The sequence below is a fragment of the Eublepharis macularius genome, chromosome 2 (genome assembly GCF_028583425.1).
Source record: "Eublepharis macularius isolate TG4126 chromosome 2, MPM_Emac_v1.0, whole genome shotgun sequence".
Taxonomy (NCBI): Eukaryota; Metazoa; Chordata; class Lepidosauria; order Squamata; family Eublepharidae; genus Eublepharis; species Eublepharis macularius.
Window position 1 is genome coordinate 122,500,007 of NC_072791.1, and position 23,857 is coordinate 122,523,863.

Consider the following 23,857-nt stretch of genomic DNA (forward strand, 5'->3'; position numbering starts at 1 on the left):
TCTACAAACGATGCAAGATTGAATCATTCATGAGGGCTTTCAACTCAGATCTCTTGCCCACTCTCCCTGCGAGCGGGCTCAGGGTGGGTTACAACATAATATAGTAATACAATGAATTAAAACAATATATAATAATAACAACATTCGATTTATAAACTGCTCTTCAGGACAACTTACAAAGTATGTCATTATTATCCCCCCAACAAAACACCCTGTGAGATGGGTGGGGCTGAGAGAGCTAGAAGCTGTGAATGATCCAAGGTCACCCAGCTGGCTTCAAGTGGAGGAGTGGGGAATCAAACCTGGCTCTCCAGATTACAGTCCCGCGCTCTTAACCACTACACCAAACTGGCTCTCTAATAAAAGATGAAATAAACAATTTCATAACTCCAATACAAAAGTTAAAACAATCTAAAATGCAGCATTTGTTGGTTCACCATAATACATCCCACACACCAATATCATAGAATTAGGGCAGGCAGGTTGGAAGAATGTAAAACAAGTGTAAATGTAAAGAATGTAAAACAAGTGGACCAAAAAGCTGCAGCAGAGGGGCCAACTGGGCAGTTCGTCCACGCCTCAATCACCACTGTAAGTCTGGCGGAAACATCTCCGTCTTACAGACCTGGCAGAACTGTAACAAGTCCTGCAGGGCCCTAGTCTCAACGGAGAGAAATTATAGGGCTGTGTTATAAGAAATAGATGGTAAGCGATAGGGACTACAGACTAGGCTATTGGGGACTCCCTGCTGATGTAGACACGCTCCTGCCATGCAGTTTAATGTTGCTAAAATGTCATGTTAATTTCTTACACTTTAATTTAGAATAGGTTTCATCTAAGTATTTGGCTTTCTGCTGGTTTTCAAATTTGTGACTACCGTACCCTAATGTATCTGTTTTAATTTAATGTCTTAACTGTTGATCATATTGTATTTTTGCTCTGTAAATGTCCTAGCTATTGGTTATATTGTATTCACTTGCAGTTTGTAATCTGCCCTGAATCTCAGTGAGAAAGGGCTATAAATAAACAACAATAATTTTATCTTGAACTATGGATGTTTATTGAAGCATTATCTGATATCAAACTTAAAATCCCTGAAAACACAACTAGAAGTTGTTCCCTTTCAAAATATATTGCACCAAAATATGTCGCATACACTAATGCATGATTCAGTTATGTAAGAAACCATTCACAGGGAAACAAAAAAAAAACTTACTTGGATATGGGGTTTCAGATTCTTCCACGTGACTGCATGTGACACACCCTGATTGATGTAGTTCAATGTCTGCTGCAAAACTCTAGGAGCCATGTACTGCTTTTCCTTATATTGATATAATACTTTCAGCAAAACCTAAGAAAATCATCTCTAATTAGTAGATTGTAAAGATCTAAGCATCTTGTCAACAACTGCCAAAAACTAACTGAAGGAGGAGCCTAGATGACAGAAATGTACCTAACATCATAAAAAAAAACCTGGTCAGGCTGTAGGTGTACTACATTCAACCCTCTGTTAAGAACACTTTCCCACATCCTTTGCATTTTATGGTACAAAATGGTTTACCATAGGTATGGAGAAACATTTTGAGAGGAGGGTGCAGGACACGGCTGCTAAACATTTTAGGCATTTCCCTTCCACGGAATTTATTATGGTATTCATACCATCATTAAGAGACCTGTTTGGTAACTCAAAAATAACTATCGCTAAATACCAAAAATGAAGGATTAAACTGTGATTTTAATGGGGAGTGTTTTTTATTTTTTTAAAAGACTAGAACTTTTATTTCAAATTATCCACATGTTCTGTACACTAAATTGATGTAATCTTTGAAGACTGGAGAAAGTACAGTGCATAATTCTCAAACAAGCATGAGATCTGAAGATCATCTTACCTGCTGAACACCAACAGCAAATGCCTTTAAGAAAACTTCAGCAAATTCATTGTATTCCTTGGAAACATTGCCAGGACTTCCATATCTATTATTTTTAGAAAGAAGCCCAAAATAAAGTGGCAATATTTTACGCATACCAATAAATTACATTTTTACAACAAATGGAGTATGAAGAAAACCTATTACCTTTCAAAAAGCCTAGCCAAAATGTGCAATGCCCACTTCTTACATTTCCACCAAGGTAATTCAGGTCTATCATCTTCATCAACTTGAAGGGTTTCCTTTAGGAATCAATATGACATTTCCAAAATGTAAGTACCTAACAATATTTATTTATATCTATTTATTTAATATATTTGTTTGCTGCCTCTCAAAAGAGGAGTCCTCCAGGTGGCTGACAACAATCAAAAAGTAAAAAATGGAAGAGGGAGACACAATCAAATAATCAACATCAAACCAATCTGATCAACAACAAAAGATGACTTAACTCAACCAACAAGAAATCTAAAATAGCAAAAACAGCAGAAGAGCAAAAAAATTCAACAGCAGATAAAGATCAAGACTGAAACAGTAATAAAATCAGGTCAAGCAAACACAATGAAAATTATACAGGCCATTTTCAATGACTTTATAGGTTAACTAAAGGGTGGGAAAACACAGATAACAGCTTGGCCAAACAGAAATAGCTTAACCTGTCACCCAAAGGCCAGGAGAGCGGGTGTCAGGAAGACCACAGGGGAGGGAATTCCATAAGCTAGGTGCCGCAATTGAAAAAGCTTTATGGTTGGCTGCCATACCCCTCACCTCCATGGACAGGGGCACAGAGACTGGGGATTGGAATGAAGATCTTAATTGGTGGGTAGGGAAATATTCAAGGTGTTGTGCTTTTCTGCAAAAATTACCATAATCACAGGAATGAGAATCTGCACGTAACACTAGAAAAACTGTTTATATTCCAAATAGAAAGATGATGTAGAATGGTGAGAGCAATAGCAAAAAGCCGCTCAAAAACTCCTGATTTATGTACTTTGGGGTTAGGGCTGTAATCAATAGATGTTTGTATGAAAGAAAGGGAATAGAAAACATGTTCCAGACACTGTTTACCATTTCCAAAACTGCAATTCTCACAGATAACAAGGCAAGCCTTGTTCTATTAAAGATAAACTTGTCTAATTTGTTGTGGGATTCAGCAAGACAAAAGAAGTTGGGTAGGGATTTGAAGCCAGATCTCCTCCATTTTAGTTCAGCATGTAACCATTATACTACACTTGTCCATATACTGATTACTGTCCAAGGTTATATCTTATAGAGGCAGGGAGAATATTCAATTATTCAAATTAGGAGAACGAAAATCCAACTGTTGTGTATAAAACAGGCCAAAAGTAACAAATACTTACAGCTGGAACATCTCGATCCACAACTGTCTTCAAAATTTCTATCCACTCTGCTAAGTTTTGTTGATTGATCAATTCAAGTGGTAATGTGTACTATTAAAAATACAAATTAATCTGGCTTTAAAAAACAAAACATTATGTACATATATGAATTTCTTCTCAAACTTTTATTAAGCACCTTCTTGACTTGTGGAATTATGATGTAGAATAGTACTGATGCCATATTATAGTTATAACCCAAAAGAGGAATATGCATGTACATTAATGAATCAAACCTTGAATATTTTCACTGCATAAAATATAGCCCCTTTTTAAAATGACCAGAAGCGTGCCTCATGGCGAAGACATGCATTTTTAAATCTCTTAGGTTTTATCTGGATGATTTTATTGTGACTGTTTTTATGCAATAATTTTATTCTGTAAGTCAAAACAGGGTACAAGTTTTATAAACAGAAGAGGAGCTGCTACAGAAAAACAATAGGAAATGGAAACTTTTGCTATACACACAGTTCTCTCCATCCAGGACATACATGCCCCTTCTCTCACCCTCGAAAAAGTTCTTTCATTACCATTTGGTTTCACTGAGATTTCACCACCACAACCTTCTGAGAATAGAAGCACTACCTGTGTGTTGTGTCCTGTAGCTTCCTTTTGGCACTGATTAAAAAGCAGAGAACTGATTCAATCCTCTACCTGTTATTGCTTAACTTAAACAGTGGCCTTTGTACCATGTAAGTTCTTCATCATACTGAACTAATTGGCAACTGTGTTTTTCTTGTTGGACTAAAGAAATAGGCTGTGCATAACTCTGGATCAGCTCGGAAAAAGTTAAATTCTATAAGGGTTTTTTGTTGTTTATGTCTGAGATAGCATAGATGGCAGCTTTATAAAGTAATGGAGAAGGATCATAAGATTCTTTAGTGAACTTTATAGAAGGAATGGCCAGATGAAGGAGAATGTGGGGGTTGCAGTTGCTAGGGAGATTAGAGAATACCAGGGGAATGAGTGAATGCCAGGGGAATGAGTGACAGGTAAGGGAGAATGGCAACTAATGGGGAGTTGCTGAAGAAAACAGGACACTGCAGGAAAGAAGAAACCCTTTAAATGAGCTGTGATGGGAATACACAAGTATCCACAGCATAGCAGACAGTGGACTACGTGAGCTAAGATACTGACAGTAAGTATACTGTAGCACGGAGGCAGAGAGACTGAAATGGAGGCACTTGGACAAGGATAACCAGAAGTGTATGAGTCACTGAAGAAACAAAAAGTAGCAGACAGAAGAACCTTAAAACACGAGCAGAATCAACTCAAAGAGAAAGCACATTAAAACTGATCAACTCTGTGTTTAATTAAGGGCTTTTCATTGAAATTTATCACAACATTTTTAGCTGGCTGTTTTATGGCCTGCATTCCACAGGAGTACTCTTATTTTTATTATTATTACTACCTTTTGAGTGTTTTATAGCTTCTGGAACAATATGATGCTGTTTTATGATGCTTGTACTGTTGTATGCTCCATAATTGGAGCTTTATCAATAATTTTATTGCTGGCTCTTTATGATTTATAGTTTATACTTTTATTGTTTTTTTAAATTTTGTTAGCCCCCTTGAGTAGAACTCTAGAAGCTACAGCTACTGCTCATATAGTTGTAGAAGAAAACATTGTTATAAATACTGGTTGTTTGCCTAGATCTAATCTTATTAATTTTTTAAAATATCCCAAGCAACCAACACTAGTATTTGTCATTAAAAGACACAACAAATGCTGTGAGATCCTAGTTTTCTACAATCAATGCTGACAGGGTATCAACACCCACCTGCAAGGACAAAGAAGGTTTAAGAAACATACCACAATTTCAGTTCAAGGAAAACCTAAAATACAGTTTCTAACAAATCCATTATCATCTATACTAGATTTGAAAATAAGTAAAAACAAGACTTAAATCCTCTATGCCCACATATGTTTATCTCTCTGGCTAAAATGATGGGAAAACCATTTCTGAGGTTATCTATACGATTTACAGAACAATCCTATGCAGAGTTACTCCAGTCTTAATCCACTGAAATCAACTGGAGTAACTCTGCACAGGACTGTGTCATTAAAGCATCTATTAAGAAGATAAACGGACCTCACCTGAACAAGGGCATAGAAAATTTTGAAGATCTGTTTCTGGATGAGGACAGATTGATCAGAGGGATCAGAGAGAAGTTGGATAAAACGGTCCTTCAGAACTGGCAAGAAGTGCTGCATTGCTGCTATCAAAGGGGTCCGCTCCTCTGGTTTCTTATACCTTTAACAAGAAGAATTGACTTAGGAAGATTTTAATGCCACTACAATTTAAAAGAAAGAAGAGCAGCTTCAAAAGAAAATACTTATGTAAGAATGTACTACACCTATCACTCTGTGTTGATTCCTCTGGAGATAATGTAATTTATGCATTTATCAGTTAAAATTGTGATTAAGCCAGGGAACATAAGACCACTTTTGCTCCATGGCAAAAAAAAAAAGAAGCAGTTATTTAAACATATCCACTGCAAAGTTGGCTCTTTAAACATTGTATCATGTAACTAGCATAAAGTTAAGGCAAATTACAGTCAGAACTTGCTTGAGATAAATCAGGGCTAGAGACATTCTGACTGTCTAATTTCAATGCATCTAAAATCTGATACCATTACCTAACTTAGGAATTCAAAATACAGCCAGTCCTAGTAAATGTAGCATTTATTAAAACATGAAGGGTACAAGAGACTAAAACAAAACTACATGGTCCTAACAATGTTTGTGAAAAAACTCGTCAAAATGTGAAAAATAGGAAGGGATCCTGTTATTTTTTCTTGACTTCTAGAACTAAGTTAACATTATAGTGAATAACAGAAGCGGCACAGATCATTTCTAGGCAGGAAAATCCCATCATGAAAATAGGGCTGGGGTAGAAGCAAAGCTTACAAAAGCAAATCCTAAGATTTTCTTAACTCAGAGAACCCCTCTTCTCAGCAGAAGAAGCATAACTTTTAAAAGGAAACTAATTTTTAATATAAATCATTTAATTATTCACACCCCACTCTTCTTCCAGTTCACAGCAACTTGCAGAAGACTACTGAACTGTTCTTTATCAGAACTAAATCTGTTTAGCTTCTGCAACAAAATTGTCTTTAGCCTCTGGGCCGCAAATTATGTTGTTAAAACAAACTTGTGTGACCCCTTAAGGAGAATAGTTTGATATTTCTACACTACTAGGACTCTAAAACTTGAAAAAGAATGGTAAAGTCTGCAGGAACTTTAGCAGCATTGGTTATGAATTCCACAGCATTTTGAAAGGATGCCAAGTGCAAGCGTCTTGTTAGGAGCTTTTTCTGCATTGACAAACTCCCATACAATCATTACAGAAGGGGCCCATTCTGTAGTTTATTTAGCATGAATGACTCACCCAGACCTATTGTCTGGAAACTAGCTCTGTAAGCTACTGGTGTATCACATCCCTGCTATGGCTCTTCTAGGAGATTACTACAAGAATGGAACTTACTCATAGTTCTTTACAAGCTGGTAAAGACATAGAAGAATTCCAAGCCAACAAGCACTATTATCAGATTGAAGATAAAAACCAATTTTCTCCACGACTGCAGTCCAACGATTAGGATAATCGTGCTTGATAATATGGTGAATGCAAGTAGTAAGTTGTACTCTGGAATACAAAACACAAGAGGCTACATGTTTTGCTACTTCTTTCATGTGTGGAAGTGGCTCATAAGTATTTGAAATAAAAGCATGGGGAGGGCTGCAAGGGCTCTATTAAGAAAGTTTCAGGTCTTTTTTACAGAAGGGAGCTAGTCTTAATCATTTAAATGTTGACAGAGCTACCTTTTTCTCTTTAATACCATGAAGATTAGAACTGTGGATGTCCAAAAGCAAGAACAAAATTGAAAAAATATCTTTTATTTGGACGAACCAATGTGATACAAAACATTGTGCAAGCTTTCAAGCTCACTAGAATTCTTCATCAGGCTGGATGTTACAAAACTGAAAAAAGGGGGAGAAAGCAGATGTCTCCGGTCATGATCTTAAGACCTGTTATTGTGAGCATCCTGTGGAAATGCTGAGCAGACATGCAGATTTAAAATGGTACTGGTTCTAGGAGCAAGTAGTAACAAACAGAATCCTCCCATTGGAAACACAAAGGCCAGCAATAGTCCAAATATCTCTTTAATATCAGACAAGATACATAGATTCATGAAGCACTTGGTAGCCATTGCCATTTTTTTCAGCTACACAGATCCTATGCTTTCCAGTACAAACTTTATGTTAAATTCTAGTGACAATGAAGATATAACATATGAAAAGAATACACAGTGACTATAACTCAAACAAGCATACCTGATCAGTTCAGGAGAGTGAATAATGGCTTCTACGATATTCTCACGAATACAGTGTCTGTCTTCTTCTGGTATTGAGTAAGGTGGGATTTCCCCTGGTGTAGTATCACGATCAGGCCAATATTGAGTTATCATATTCTTCAAGTAGATAACACCTATAACAGAATGTATCAATATTAATATGTATATTATGAATGTAATAATATTGGTCCAGTTAATTACATGAACAGCAAACAATGGCACACTAATAAAACTTCTGAATTTGTTCCATGAAATTCTCTCACTTAACCATTTTCATGGAATATACCATATAAAACACCAACAGTTCTGCACTCTGTTTCTAAACCTTGTTTTCAATAGTTTTATGTTTTGATTTTGAGGTTTTAGAAATACATCCAATCTAACTTGTATTCTCTCCTACACCAATCAGAAATGACAAGTTTTATTTCCCCAGACTCTTATTCATCTCCTGGCAAGGTCCATGAAAATCAATGTTTGTTTTCTGATCCCTATAACTGATCTCTTCTCCTGATGCCAAATTGTACATGCTGCTTGCATATAACTTCCTTGAAGATGAACATGTGCCTGCACTATTACTTGCTTCCTATCTATGCACCCTTGATCCTGTCATACTAATCAGACTTAGCCTCACGTTCTCTTTGGATTTATTACCTGGAACTACTGCTGAATTGCCCACTTGGTCCCATTGCCAAGTGCTGTTCTTCAGACCTCCCTCCAAGCCATAGCTGGTGTGCATGTCTGAAGACAGATGAAACTGAGCGATTCCTGATGATTTTCCCAACACAGAAAAATATAGACAGCACATCTTCTTCTCTCTCTCCCCCCCCCTTCCCCATTTCCACTTACTCCTTGCCCCCCTTCCTCTTACTGTGTGAAGTATGCATTCCTCTGTGGGGGCATTACTGGGTAGATATCAGAATTGGGTACTAACTGACAGATCTGTGGTAGCTTGTGCAGAAATGCATATTACTTTATTATTTTTATTTTATTTTATCGTAGTTGTATTCCGCCCTCCCCGCAAGCAGGCTCAGGGCGGATAACAGCATTAAACCATTTAAAACATTCCATATAAAACATTTAAAAGCATCGTACAAAAATATTTAAAAAATAGCAGCACTCTTTTTCTTGATGATGGCAATACAGTTAATTACAAATAATGCAACAGTACAGTCGAACATAGCAGCAGCTTAAGAACAGTGGTGGGCAGCTCTCATAGGGAGGGGAGTAGATGTTGTATCCTCCACCCAGTAAAGGCCCAGCCTCAGCCATAAGCCTAGAGGAACAACTCTGTCTTACAGGCCCAGCGGAAATATAGTAGATCCTGCCGGGCCCTGGTCTCGGTAGACAGAGCGTTCCACCAGGCAGGAGCTAGGACTGAGAAAGCTCTGGCTCTTGTCGAGGCCAGGCAGGCCTCCTTGGAGCCAGGGACTGATAATTTCTTTTCTCCTGATCGGAGGGTCCTCTGGGGAATATACGGGGAGAGACGGTCCCTCAGGTCCACTGGCCCCAGTCCGTACAGGGCCTTATAGGTCAATACCAAGACCTTGAACCTGATCCGATACTCCACTGGCAACCAATGCAGCTTGCGCAATATTGGTGTAGTATGCGCCCTATTTGGTGCTTTCATAATGATGCGCGCCGCTGCATTTTGCACCAGCTGTAATCTTCAGGTCAGGCTCAAAGGGTAGGCCCGCGTAGAGTGAGTTACATTAATTTAACCTAGAGATGACCGTTGCCTGGATCACTGTAGTTAAGTCACAGGTAGACAGGTAAGGGACAAGTTGCCTGGTCTGCCGCAGGTGGAAAAAAGAAGAACTGACAACCGCTGTGAACTGTGCCTCCACTTCAACTACTTTCCTATAATCCAGATTCTCCTCAATAAACTCTGATATCCCCATTTATTAGTCTTCATTTTCCTTTCAGAGTCTACTTTAGAGCTCTGTCAATTTTATTTTCAACCCCAATACTAAATCTTCATGGGTTCACGACTTAACTCAGGCTACTCAGGAAAATTCTCCATGAACACTTAATTTAGGCTACAGAGCATTTTCTTTTGCACTGACTATTGGGTGCCAGGCTTAAGCCATCAGCACATGTTCTACTCAGTAAGCAGAACTCTGATGACAGTACTTTAGATCCAATCCAGTATGTCCTCATATGTGACAAGATACCAAAATATGTCTGAATTAAGTACAAACATTTGTTAGAAATCACAACTTGAAAAGTCTGGTGTCTTCCACCATTCCATTTCTAATTGGAAGGTTATTTCTGCTGCTATTACAGGTATTGTCAAGAAATTCTCTAATTATGAACACATAGTTATCATATAATTATAAATATGATGAAGGACAGTTTCGTGCACAAAAATCCAAATTACAGTAATTCCACCATTATTGCAAAATTATTTTTTTCAATTTTTGAGACTACGCTACTAATTTTTTTAAGTGTAGTTTCTGCTACATGTTTTTGCTCAATTACATAATATTAATTAAAAACATATGTAAATATATTCTGAGAGATTTAACACCAACACTTACCTGCCTGTCTCACTGGTAAATCAAGTTGCTCCGACATAGTGATTTGGAGAAGAGTTGAAACAAAATTCACTGACTTGTGAGCCTGTGGAACAGAAGTACACAAAAAGTTCTGAGATATCAAACACAGTATTTAGAAATCAGTACAATAAAGACAGGGTCGCATATGTTCTTCAACAAAAACTAGAAAGAAGGAATCAGGGTCCTCACTCAGCCATGAAATTTACTGAGTGACTTTCAGCCAGATGCTCTCTCAGCCCACTGTAAGGATAAAATGGCTAAGGAGAGAACTATATAAACCTCACACAGCGCTAATTAGAAACAAGCCACAATAAATATGTGTAATGATTTCAAGAAATGGGTGCATGTGTCTTTAAATGTTTGGTGAGATAGGTGAAGAGTGGGGGTGAAAGAGAGAGATGAGTGAGTGATATGATTGGCTGATGACAGAGTGGGCGGAGTGAAGGCGGTTTTCAGTTATTGAGGGAGAGAAAAAGATTCAGTTAGGGCAAGATCCAGAGGAGTTAGCCGTGTTAGTCTGTAGTAGCAAAATCAAAAAGAGTCCAGTAGCACCTTTAAGACTAACCAATTTTATTGTAGCATAAGCTTTCGAGAATCAAGTTCTCTTCGTCAGATGCACGATCCAAACTGGTCAAATACAGAAGAGGAGGGGAGATAGGGGAGAGAAGGAGACATATATCAGAAGGGGACAGGATGCAATTAGCGGGGAGGCAACCAAAACATTCCTTTGCTAGTAAATGTAAACATCTCCTTTTGGTGTGGAGCAGTAAAAGCGTCAAATTCCTATGTAGTATAAGCCTTCGATAACCATTTATACTACATAGGAATTTGACGCTTTTACTGCTCCACACCAAAAGGAGATGTTTACATTTACTAGCAAAGGAATGTTTTGGTTGCCTCCCCACTAATTGCATCCTGTCCCCTTCTGATATATGTCTCCTTCTCTCCCCTATCTCCCCTCCTCTTCTGTATTTGACCAGTTTGGATCATGCATCTGATGAAGAGAACTTGATTCTCGAAAGCTTATGCTACAATAAAATTGGTTAGTCTTAAACGTGCTACTGGACTCTTTTTGAGTTAGGGCAAGAGAGGCGAGCTGTGTGCAGCCTGAGTGTGTTCATGTATTTGTGAGGGAAAGGCAACCTGAGTGGAAGCCTGAACTGAATGTGTCTGTGAGACTATATATTCACTCTATTTGAAGCAGGCAAACTGTGTGTGCGCCTGAGAGAGAAAGAATTGAGAGTGAAAAGAAAACAGGCTAGCTGTGTGCTGTCTGAGGAGTTCTCTGTGAGGGAAATATAGAGCCTAGAGAAAGAGGCTAACTGTGTGTGAAGCCTTACAAGAGATCTGTGTGAATGAGTTTGGATGAAGCAACTAGAAGAACTAAGAACGACTTTTATGTAACCAATACGCTTCTTAAAAAAAATAAACTTTGTTTTGTTATATCCCAGAGTTATCTCCCATTCCTATCCTCAGGGCCACATAGAACCACGAAGGAGCCTGACGCTCAAACACGTTACAAAAGGGAAAATTTAAATAAAACATTTTGGAATAATATATTCCTGGTGGCAGCAAACTACCCAGAGGGTGTAAGGGGGAGATTTAAAGCAAAATCCACCCTAAAGAAAGTACAGGTCATAACAATATGTAATAGACAAATAGGAAATAGTCCAGGGCTCTCAAGTAGAGATAATGCGTTTGCATATTTCTGGTCCAAATATATATCAAAAACTCTTACTGGTATTTTTTTATATATATTCAGCTCTGCAGGGTGATATTTGTGTATCCCAGAATATGAGTAACTGCATCATGAAAAATTCAAGAAATATTTAGGAATATTCAGAGGCAACATTTTAAGGCCCCCAGGCTGGTTTATCTTCCATTTTAAAGGTTTCCCAGGCAACAGGAGGGAAGGGGGGTAGTTTTCCCAAGCAATGAGGTCAGGAATTACACCTGTCTGCCCAGTTATGATTCTCTCACAGCCCTTCATGGCTCTCTGAGCACCGGCAAAGATGATTTAAAAAGCCTGCAGCTTGACTCCATTTCAGGATGAGATATTTTGGAGTGGTGTGCAACTGCTGCTCTGGTTTGTCTGTGCCTGAGATGAATTCTTCTGCCAACATGGGAAGACTGTGTTTCCCCTTTGTATTAAATTATTGAAAATATTATTTCAGGTTTTCCTGTGTTTTTTGTTTTTGCCTGGAGGGATGCATCTGGGGCAGGGGAGAGCGAGCACCTTTCCCCCCTGCTTCTTCTAAAAAGTTTTCCTTGGTTTTTGTTTATGCTGTTTTTAAATTTTAAATTTTAGCTTGTGCTGTTTTCTCAGGTTCTCTTCTCTTGGCTTGTTTTAGAATTTGTAACTGCTTTGCATTTTCTAAAAGGTTTTTAATTTTTAAAGGGTTTGTGCTGCAGGAGATTTTCCAAGTTGTTAGCATTTTAAAAAATGTATATTTTTTGAATTCTTTTGGTTCTGGTTTTACAGTTGTTCTCCTCTAGTCGTCTTGAAAGATCTTTCTGTGCTGTGTTTTTGGGGGTGGGTTTTTGTGGAATTCTGTTGTGTCGGTTCTGAAAAATGTTATTGTTGCAACAGGTTCTGAAGAAAATTTCTAGTTAGGTTTTAATATCAGTTAACTGAAGGGTTAAGTATCAGTTAACTGAAGGGTTTAAGTATTTTAAAAAACACAAAATAAACTGCAGGGTTGTTGTCCAAAAAAAGTAGACTTTGGTTAGGCTTCCAAACAAATAAGTCAGGGGTTTTATTATTATTATTATTATTATTATTATTATTATTATTATTATTATTATTATTATTATTATTATTATTAACTGGAATGTAAGGTTTACTTTTAAAAAATTATTAAGATGACCTGGGCTTCAAATCAATAGAAGCCAGGTGGTGAAAAAAGTAGAGATTAGGTTGACCTTTTAGTCTTCCAAAAATTGAAATTAGGTTTTCAAAAAGACTAAGTATTCGCTTAATTTTTTGAGGAGGGGAGGATTAGTGAGCCAGATTCACAAACACATTAGTTGGTGCTCAGATTCAGGTGTCACCAACAAGTAGTAGTTGGCGTCAAGAGTATACAAGAATGTCTCCATGGGCTACATGTTGACTGAAGACGGCGCAAATATAGGGCAGCAGCAGCAGCTGTGCACCTGAAGTGCATTTACTGCATGGCCCACCTCCTGTGGTCCACCTCCTTTACCTGGTGGTGAGGGATGCCCTAGGTTTGGGTTCTGCACAGAATCCTACATCTAACACTGCAACCTATTTTTTCCAGGGCCTACCCCAGACCCGCTGGAATATCACAAGGCACTTTTTATGCAGTGTGAAGGCTACCCGTCTCCTATGCCTGAAACAGGAGCTGATGGGCATGCCTGACCACTACCTAATCAACAACATCAGTACTCACCAGAACTCCACCATCGCCATGCTTGAGCATCTGGGGGAGTAGAAGAATGCCCTGGACAAAGTGGCCTCAGAAGCTGCCACTGTACAGGGAGAGAGATCACTCAGCAATGAAGAGCAGCTAACTCTCAGAAAGTGGAGATCTTTAAGTTCTTTCAGGAGTTCACCAAGGTGTTCTCATCTGACACGGCAAGCCTGGGGCTTGTACTTCCCTTGATCTGAAAACTTCAGGGAAAGACGATCACCTTTCTGAACCCTGAAGGCATGCACTCACTGGTGCAGAAGCTGCAGTAGGACACTGAATCCTGCCTGGCACCTCTCATAAAGCAGAAGGTATACATGTTGGCAACCCTGTGTGACCCACACATCAAGATCAGCTTCACCAAGATTGCCAGCCAGCTCATCTGATGGAAAGACAAGACTGTCTAGGTGGGTACAGAATTTGTAGGCCAAAAGAGGCACACTGCCGCCAAGAAACAGGGAGGAGGGGGCAAGCAGCTCTGTTGTTTCCCTACCTCCTCCCCTTCTCAGCAGTGTTTTCCCACAGTTACTCTCAAGATGGCCACTGTGATGGAAGGAATCGAGGAGGAAGTTAGCAACAGTAGAAATCTAAGGCACACAAGCAAATGCAGTGATGAGGGACTGCCTGCCTGAGCCTTACGAGTTACATGCCGCCAAGCTGCTGAGCTACTGGACCAAGAAAGAAATGGTCTGGATGCACCTCTCTCTTCTGACTCAGAGGCTCCTCTCATGCCCTAAGGATGCATCATGTGTTTTTTTCCCGATGGGCAACACTGCTCACATCACTCACATCTAGTTATCCTGAAAATCAACTTGTCATTCACTCTTCAACTATGCAGTCCTGAACTTAGGGAGTGAGTGAATTGAGCATGTGCTTGTGCCTGCACAGTCTTTGTTGGGAAGTCAGGGAAAATGCTCTTCACAAAACTTAAAATTCGAAACTCAGAAGTAAAAAATAGCAGGGAAATTACCCAATTTGATTGGCAAATTACCCAATTTGATCCTCTGAGGAGAGGGAGTGCCCCCTTCAGTTCAGAAGCTTCCAAAGCTTTCCACAAAAAACCACAGTGTGCCATTGCTCCTTGCCATCAATAGGACTTACCTTGAAGATTAAAACAACTAAAGGGCAAAGGCAACCCCGTTTCAGTAGGGAAAACACTTAATAGTAACTGTAATCCAAAAATGAAGGATAAGGCAAAGGTGAGAAAAAGGTTCATTATCCTATAGACAAGGATAGGTCCAGGATATCTGTCAGGGCTTGTCGCTGCCGCCGCTGGGCGGGGCACCGGCTGGGCCAGCCCTGACATCAGAGGGGCACCAGGGATGCTGCAGGACCCTGCTCTGTGGAAGGAGGAGCGGTATACATCACCCAGACTCCCTCTCAGTCCACTCGCTGGCCTGCTCAACCTGGCCTGCTCACCTCCTGTGTCCTCCATCATCTCCTCCTCCCAGAACTCTCATACAAGCCTCCACTCTCGCACTGCTCTGCTCTCACTCCACGCCATCACTCCTTACTCACACCCACCACCCCAGAGCTCTTCCTAGCCACCCTTTATAGGGTTTCCTTTCTCCGCCCCGTCCTCCTTCCAGGCTTGTCCCCTCTCCTGACTTAGCCCAGCTGTGCCTTCCCTCAGGTGTTTCCCTCCTATCACTAATCCCTTCTAGGCTTCCTTGCCTGCTGGCAGGGTGGGGTTGAATGCGAGCCATCCCCAGCTGAGGTCTCCTTGGCCTTGCTCATGAGGAGCTGCCCCAGTAGGCCTTTGAGCTGCTGAGCTTGCCTGGCCTTGCTCGCAAGGAGCTGCCCCAGCCGGCTTCTGTGCTGCTGAGCTTCCCTGGCCTTGCTCGCGAGGAATTGCCCTGGCCAGCTTCTGGGCTGCCTGCTCATTGATGCTGGGCGGGGCTACCCATCTCCTCCCCCGGAATGCCTGTAGCAGCTCTACCTGGAGGGGCTTGGCTCCTAGCAACTCCTGAGCCAGGCTACTGTCCTCTAGCCGGGGTGTGGCTCTGGGCTGTAGTGGCTGCTTCTCCTCCTTGGCTGGTAAGGGCTCTGTTTGGGCGGCTGCTGGATCCCTATTCCCCCTGTCTTGGCCCTTTTCCTCTGGCCTGCTTAGCCCCCTCTCCTCCCCCTGGAGGGTGGGACTAGCTGGTCTCTCCCTGCTCCCTCTAGCCCTCTGAGGCTTTGGCCTTTCGCCCCTTCCCCCTGGAGTAGGCAGGTTCTGGACCTGGTTGCCAGCTGGGGTGGCAGGGCCGCTGCCTCCCTGTTGCCTCCCACTGTTTCCTCCTGGCAAGTCTGGGGGCTGGGATTCAGACCCCGGACAATCCTCCTCTATTTCAAATACAAGGAACCTCCACAGTAAGTCCAAAGTTGCTTTCTCATTTGAGAAAAGGAGGACATCCTGACATTTGGAGAGTTACAAAGTTTCCTGCCCCCACCCTCCAGATGAGTGGGCAGCCCTCTGTCGTTGTTCCTCTTATACTAGCTGTTGAAGAACTCTCTGCCAAATGCTGCATTGCCAATACATATGAATCCATTTTGGAATGGTGTATACACGTAGATGTAGCTGCCCAAGTGGCTGCTCTATAGATTGCCAGAATAGATGTATTAGAGCGAAGAGTGGCCATAGTAGCTATGCTCCTGGTTGAGTGGGCTGTAATCCCTTCTTGAGGTTTAAACCCTTTGTGAAGAGTTGGCTAAGTCAATGCATTCTTTTAACACCTGCAGAGAGCCGCTTGACACATTCTTACCCTTGGCTATTGGATGGTATGCTACAAAGAGAGCATCTGACCTCTTAACAGCAGCTGTGCACTGAATGTAGATACATACGGCTCTTTGCGCATCCAAGGTATGCTAATTCTTCTCCTTAAGTGGGATGGATTAGGGCAGAACAACAGAAGGTACACTTCCTGAGATGTGTACAATGTAAAATTCACCTTTGGGATGCATGAAGAGTTCAAGCAGAGAACCACCACGTCCTTTTGGAAAGTGCAGAACACTTTTGCTAGGGAAAGAGTTCCCAATTCCAATACAGATCTGACAAAGGTGATGGCCATAAGGAATAGCGCCATAATCATGAAGAAATCAAGGGATATTTCTTGCAGTGACTCAAATGCAGCTTTTTGAAAGTGCTTGGAGAACCACATGAATTCTCCAGGAAGATACCTTGGGATCTGAGGCCTGCTACAAAGCCAACCATCACCTTCATAATGCAGGACTGATGCAAGTCCAAAGCCCTACACTTGTAGTGATACCTTTTCCAGGCAAAATGCAGTTTACTTCTTATGTGGAGGGAAAATGGGGACGTGCAGTGTTCTTTGAATGGCCCCTGCTACAATCATCTGTGGAGTTGACTTTAGCATCTCCATCTTTAATTTTTTGTAGACAACAAATATGTTCAGGAATTTCAGGTCCAAGATGGCCCTCCAGTCCCCTTCTTTTGGGGCACCATAAAAAAGATGGAGAAATGCCTGAGTGCCTTTGAATCAACAGAACAGGCTCTATGGCAGCGATCTCTAGGAAGTGATGGACAGCCTCTTGAGTGTGATGCAGCTTTGCAGAATTGCTGGAATGACCAGACTGTAGGAAATGATCAGGAAGAGGGTAGGCAAAGATAGCATAACCCTGCCTGATGGTGAGCTGTACTCCAGCATTAAGACATTAATGCAGTCTAGTAATGCCAAGAGTTAAAAGACTGCCCCATGAGTAGAGGCCTGGCAGCAGACATGCCGTTGGCAAAGTTTGTTGCCTGAGTTTGGATTTGGGGTGGACTGAGAATTGGACCTGAAGAAAGACTTTGGCTTAGACCAGGCTGACCTATAGTTTGTACAAAAGTCACTCAAGTGGAGAGGGAGGCAGAAAAAGACAAGAGAAAAACTTTTTTAAAAAACCTGGAGGCAAACATCGAAAACACACAGTAAAGGCACACAAGGGAAAGAAAAGATAACCTAATAATTTCTCAGGAAGTTCCTGAGAAGTGATGTCTTGAAAATGTATTATAGTACAATGTTAATAGGCACTTTGAATCCTGTTACCAGCGCTACTCAATTTATCAAGAAGTGCAAGCGAACAAGATAAATTCTCTTAAAAATATAAATGTCTTTGCAGCAAAATAGTTTTAGAAAGCACATTAAGGAGTACCTGTCTACTGTGAGGGCCTGTTATCATGTTGCTAAATGTACTGCTGAGGATGGTAGGCCATTCACTAACGGTGAATTTGTTAAAAAGTGTGTGGTTAAAGTAATGGAGGAAATGTACCCTGAGAAGGTACCTTCTGTTAGTTGTGTCAGTTTATCTGCACCTAAAATCACCAAGTGTGTTGAAGAACTAGGAGAAGAGCTGCATATATCACTGATTGTCAAAGCAAAAAGGTTTTGATTTTTTTCCCTTTGGCATTAGATCAGAGCAATGACATTACAGACACTGCTGAACCTATTAATATTTATCAAGGGGATAGATTCCAACTTCAGAATTACAGAAGAGTAGTGTGAATTGCAGAGTTTGAAAGGCACTACAACCGCAGAAAGCATATTCTTGAAGGTGTGTGAATCAGTAGAGAATCTTGGTCTGAGTTGGGATAAACTGAAAAGCATCACAACTGATGGTGCAGGAAATATGGTAGGAAGTAAAACTGGTGTAGTTGCAAGAATCAATGAAGAGAGATTGAAATTAAACAGTATAATTCCCATGCAATTTCACTGCATCGTCCATCAGCAACCCTTGTGTTGTAAGATTCTTTAGCGGGAAAGTGTGATGCATATTGTTGTATCCAGCATTAATTACAGCAGGCCATCATGGCCTACTCATCATCAGTTTCAAAAAATTTTCTCAGAGACAGATGCAGAATATGGAGATGTATTGTACCATGAGAAGTCAGGTGGCTTAGCAGAGACAAAGTCCTCAAATGTTTTTTCAGTCTTTGTCATGAAGTTCTCTCAAGGAGAAAGGGAAAGGTCAAAAAATACTTTCTGATCCTGGATGGATTTTTGATTTGACTTTCTTAACTGATATCACAGAGCATCTGAACACAATGAATCTAAGGTTGTAGGGAAAAGGAAAGCTTGTGTGTGACATATGTTCTGAATTGAAAGCTTTTGAAGCAAAAATAAACATTTTTGTGAAGCAAGCTAGTGAAAGTAACTTTTCAAACTTCTCATGCTGCAATGAACTAAAATTTGAGAAGGACAGGAATTTACAATTCAATGTTGAAACACATATCTAAACGCTGAACCTACTGCAGGTGGAATTCCAGAACCAGGATGGATAAAAATCAATGATTTTTTTTATTTAAATCGGATTTTTTTTATTTAAATAGGATTTTTTTTATTTAAATCGGATTTTTTTAAATAAAATGCTTTTTGAGGAAAATATATTACCATCCAAAGGTTATTCCATCATGAAATAAAGATTAGTTTTTAATTATGTAGAATAAGGCTGTATATGTTTAAATTTTTTGGTAAATAAATTCCATTAATCCATTCACAATGTCATGCTCTTCCAGAGGTTTTTGTAAGATTATTGGGCAGTTTCTCTGCCTACAAGATATTATCACAGATGCTTGGTTTTGCAGTTCTCAAAACTGAATTTGTGTCAGCTCAGCAGAGATCACATGCCTCTTCTTCACAGCAAAAATGTTATAACATGAACAGAGTTGAGAAAAAGACCTTAATCCTATTGTTGTACAAACCTATGAAGACAGAATCAACCCCTCCAGTGCTAAGTTTCAAGAAGTTCAGTGAATAGAAACAATATTTTTCTGATTGTTTGGAGTGGAATAGATCTGCACAAGAAGAAACTAAGTGTGAGGAGGGAGAGGCAAGCAGTACAAAATGAAAGTGAAACTTTTTGAGCACAATACTGCACAAGTCTTTGGATCTTTTGTGTGTATGACCTGAGGTTTATCACATTCTTTCCTTGGAGGAAAAAACCTATAATGGCAGCAGGCCGTAAAAGAGACCCAGTTTGGGAATACTTTAATGAAGTTCCTTTACCTATCGGTAAGGCAGGCATGCGTGCAAAATGCAAACACTGCAACAAAGAAATGCAAGGCCTGGTGGCCCGAATGAGGCAACATCATGAGAAGTGCTGTGATGAAGATGACCAAAGAAACACATTTGAACAGGCAGGATCTTCAGGTTGGTAAACATTTTTATTGAATCATATTTCTAAAGACTGCCTTGAACTGTCATGTTTGAGCAAAATTATATTTCTTATTATTACTGCATGTTACTGTCATTTGGTACAGTTATGAAGAAAAGCAAATATTCCTTTTGGGGCAGTGCTGTACAATAAGCAGAAATTGTATAAACAATAAAATAACAGCATTGACTTTTTTGTTTAGGGGAATTCATCGTCAACATTAAGGATTCTGGAAACTATCCACCTTCAAGATCACCATCCTCCTGTTCTACAGTTTCAGTTATCCATCCCGGATAGTGCTTCATTCGCATCATCATCAGACACCCACAGTATATCACCTAAAAGAAAGAAAAAACCCTTCCCTCCTGGAACCACCATAGATAAGTTTGTGATAAAAACTAGCAGATTAGAAAAAGAATTAATTGATGAAAAAATTGCCCAGTTTGTTTATGCAACGAACTCTTCTTTCCGTCTGACTGAGAACCCACATTTCATTAATATGGTTCAGTCACTGAGACCAGGATACAGTCCACCCTGCAGAGCAGATGTTGCAGGGAAACTGCTGGATAAAGTGTATGACAGAGAAATGGAGCAATGTGCAACAGCTCTGGAGGGTAGAATTGTTAACCTAAGTATTGATGGGTGGAGTAATGTCCACAATGATCCTGTTGTATGTGCTTGTATAACAACAGAAGAAGGGAAAGTCTTCCTTGCACAAACAATTGATACGTCAGGAAATGCACACACAGCAGAATACTTACAAGAAGTGGCAGTAAAAGCTATAATAACATGTGAACAAAAATTCAAATGTCTAGTACGCAGTTTGGTCACAGACAATGCTGCAAATGTATCCAAGATGAGAAGAAATTTAGAAGAGCAGGAAGGGGATACAAAGCTAATAACATATGGTTGCAGTGCTCATTTGCTGCACCTCTTAGCCAAAGACTTAAGTGTTCCAGAAATAAAGACTAATGTTGTTGAAATTGCTAAATACTTCCGTAACAATCATTTTGCTGCAGCAGCTCTGAAAAGGATGGGTGGAACCAAGCTAACGCTCCCACAAGATGTTAGATGGAACTCTGTGGTGGACTGTTTTGAGCAGTATATCAAGAACAGGCCTATTCTGATGACAGTTTGTGAACAAAATCGAGATAAAATAGATGGCACTGTCACGGCCAAAATCCTCAACATTGGGCTTAAGAGAAATGTTGAACATATGCTGAGCATCCTGAAACCCATCTCTGAAGCTTTAAACAAAATACAGAAAAATAGCTGTTTTATTGCTGATGCTGTTGAAATTTGGAAGGAACTGAGTGAACACTTAAAAACAGAACTACACATGGACATAATTAAATTACAAGCATTAAAAAAATGAATGGGACAAGCACTGTCTCCAGCTCATTTTTTGGCAAATATTGTCAATATCCAGTACCAGGGTCAAAACTTAAGTGCTGAGGAAGAGGAGTTAACTATGACATGGGTATCCAGCAATCATCCATCTGTAATGCCAACTATAATAAACTTCAGAGCTAAGGGGGAACCATTCAAGAAATACATGTTTGCTGAAGATATTTTAAAGAAAGTCACACCAGTGAACTGGTGGAAGTCACTTAAGCACTTGGATTTAGAGACTATTCAAGTAATGATTTCACTTTTAACAGCAGTAGCTTCTTCTGCAGGCATTGAAAGAATATTCTCTTCCTTTGGACTCATTCATTCTAAATTGAGAAATCGTTTGGGACCCGATAAAGCAGAAAAGCTTGTTTTTCTCTTCCAGATTATGAACAAAGAAGAAGATGAAGATGACGAGTGAGCTACAGAGGACAGTATTTAAGTTTTTCATGTGTAGGCTGGGCTGACAGTTTAAGTTTCTTAAAATATATATATTTTGTTTAGCCAAATTAGTTAACAAACATGGATGTTTGTTTAAGCAAATAACATATGCTGTAATGTTATTGTTTCAGTTGAATAAATAAAACTATTTAAATTGTTATTATTAAGGTAATGATTATTATTCTCCTTCCAATAAAGTACAACAGAAAAGTTGTCCAAATATGAATGATTAACCTAAACTGGGGATAATTCATCTCACAATAAATTAACTATAATGTGTTTCTAATAGTATTAAAATCAATATTTTATACAACTGTAAAACTAATATGAAAAGTTATTCTAAAAATCTTCATCTACTTGCATATTAAAGTTATACCAGCAAGAATTAGTTTTTATGTAGAAAACTATGATTTAAATCAAATCCACCCTGTCCAGAACAGATTCACTGATTGCCATAAGCATGGAAAGGAAATAAGAATGTTTCAGAATCCATTTGAAGTAGCACCAGAAGATGCAAACAACTTTTTTCAGATGGAATTAATTGATTTGCAAGCCAGTGATCATCTCAGAGTCGTTTACAAAGAAAATAGTATGTTAGATTTCTATTCTGGTCTACTTGATATATTTATCAACCTAAAGAAATTTGCTGTAGGCATGTCTACAGTCTTTGGCACCACATACATCTGTGAACAAACTTTTTCCCATATGAAAACTGAAATCCAAATGTAAGTCAAAATTTATAGATGAAAATTTACATGACATTTTAAAGGTGTCTGTCACAAACCTTGACTTGGACATTAATGTCTTGGCTAACAGAAAACAGCCACAAAAATCACACTGACTAGGAAAGCTACATAAAAGGATTCAACAGTAAAATATTGTTCCAAAATGGATTGCACTCAAGTTAACATTTCTTCATTGATCTCTGAATGTTTACAATTGCTCTAAATAGGTACATTAATAATTTTATATATTTATTTTATAGTCTGTTCTCCCTGTGAGCAGGCTCAGAGCGGATTCACAACATATAAATATATATAATAAAACATACAATAAAACATTTTGATTTACGATGTAGCTCTCTTTAGGCATTGGGCACTCTGCAGACAAGGAACTCTTGGTGGTCCCTGGCCCAAAGGACATCCGTCTGGCCTCAACCAGGGTCAGGGCTTTTTTTGCCCTGGCCCCAGCCTGGTGGAACGCTCTCCCGCTGGAGATCCAGGCCCTGCAGGACCTGTTACAGTTTCACAGGGCCTGTAAAATGGATATGTTCCAGCAGGCCTTCAGCTGAGTGCCAGTGGGCGTCCTCCTTCTTCCATCTAAGACCACCACTTCTTCTGGGACTGCTCTCAGCCATCTGCTATGCCCGTAAACAGACTCCCAATATTTGTCTAAATAGCCTGCTCCTGGACTATTTTAATGATTTTTTAAAAAATTATTGTTGATTTTATGTTTTTGTGATTTTAATGTAGTTTTTAATGTTGTTAGCCGCCCTGAGCCTATTTGTGGGGAAGGCGGGGTATAAATCAAATAAATAAATAAATAAAATAATGCAGTCCCCATCTGCCAAAAGGTTGGGGTCTCCTGTTTTAGAATATACCCAGGAGGGTACAGTTTACAGTGATCCCAAAAGTAGTGCCCAAGGGTTTGCTGCCGTTGAATGCTTCCTCACTGTTCCCCCTTTGTTTTCTTACAGCTTGTTCATACATCCTTTTCTACTCTCTGTCATCTTTCACAATCTCTTACACTCTCAATAGGATTAGCAGCCTATTTGGATAACCTTAAACTTTATAATGCTGAAAATTCTTAATTCTCCAATGGTATATTATCATCCAACACTGTATCATAATAAAGAAAATTAATTATGGATAAGCTACTCATATCTAAACAATAAATACATCACTGGAATGATTTAATTCTGTAGATTGTATGCAAAAAAATTCAAAAAATATATTTTGAATAAGTGAAATGCTGTCTTAAAAAGCATTTACCCATTCCAAAAGATGAAATATATCAGCAGGTTTCCCTCTCAGTGCTCTTCCAAGTTTCTTCCATTAGAATTTTTAAGTCTTCAGACAAAAAAAATGGAAAAGACCCATTAACACAAAATGTTAATGATAGGTCAACCCCATATAATAAAAAGGCTGTAGCCATAAGGGGTATGCACACAAAATTCTGTGTGATCTGGATCCAGGTTTCAGGGAAAAAACAGGATTTCTCACCTGTAACTG

At 39.5% G+C, this 23,857-nt stretch overlaps 1 protein-coding gene across 2 annotated transcripts in view; it reads right to left on the minus strand.

Moving 5' to 3' along the window:
• IPO7 (importin 7) overlaps positions 1-23,857 on the minus strand; it is an 89,695-nt gene that overhangs the window by 44,912 nt on the left and 20,926 nt on the right. For both annotated transcript variants that reach the window (XM_054970442.1, XM_054970441.1), the window contains exons 2-9: positions 10,216-10,297; positions 7,659-7,812; positions 6,811-6,969; positions 5,421-5,577; positions 3,287-3,376; positions 2,076-2,170; positions 1,890-1,974; positions 1,217-1,351 (exon numbers count right to left, since the gene is read on the minus strand). In XM_054970442.1, the coding sequence (XP_054826417.1) occupies positions 1,217-1,351; positions 1,890-1,974; positions 2,076-2,170; positions 3,287-3,376; positions 5,421-5,577; positions 6,811-6,969; positions 7,659-7,812; positions 10,216-10,297 (957 nt within the window). The remainder of the gene's footprint in view (positions 1-1,216; positions 1,352-1,889; positions 1,975-2,075; positions 2,171-3,286; positions 3,377-5,420; positions 5,578-6,810; positions 6,970-7,658; positions 7,813-10,215; positions 10,298-23,857) is intronic.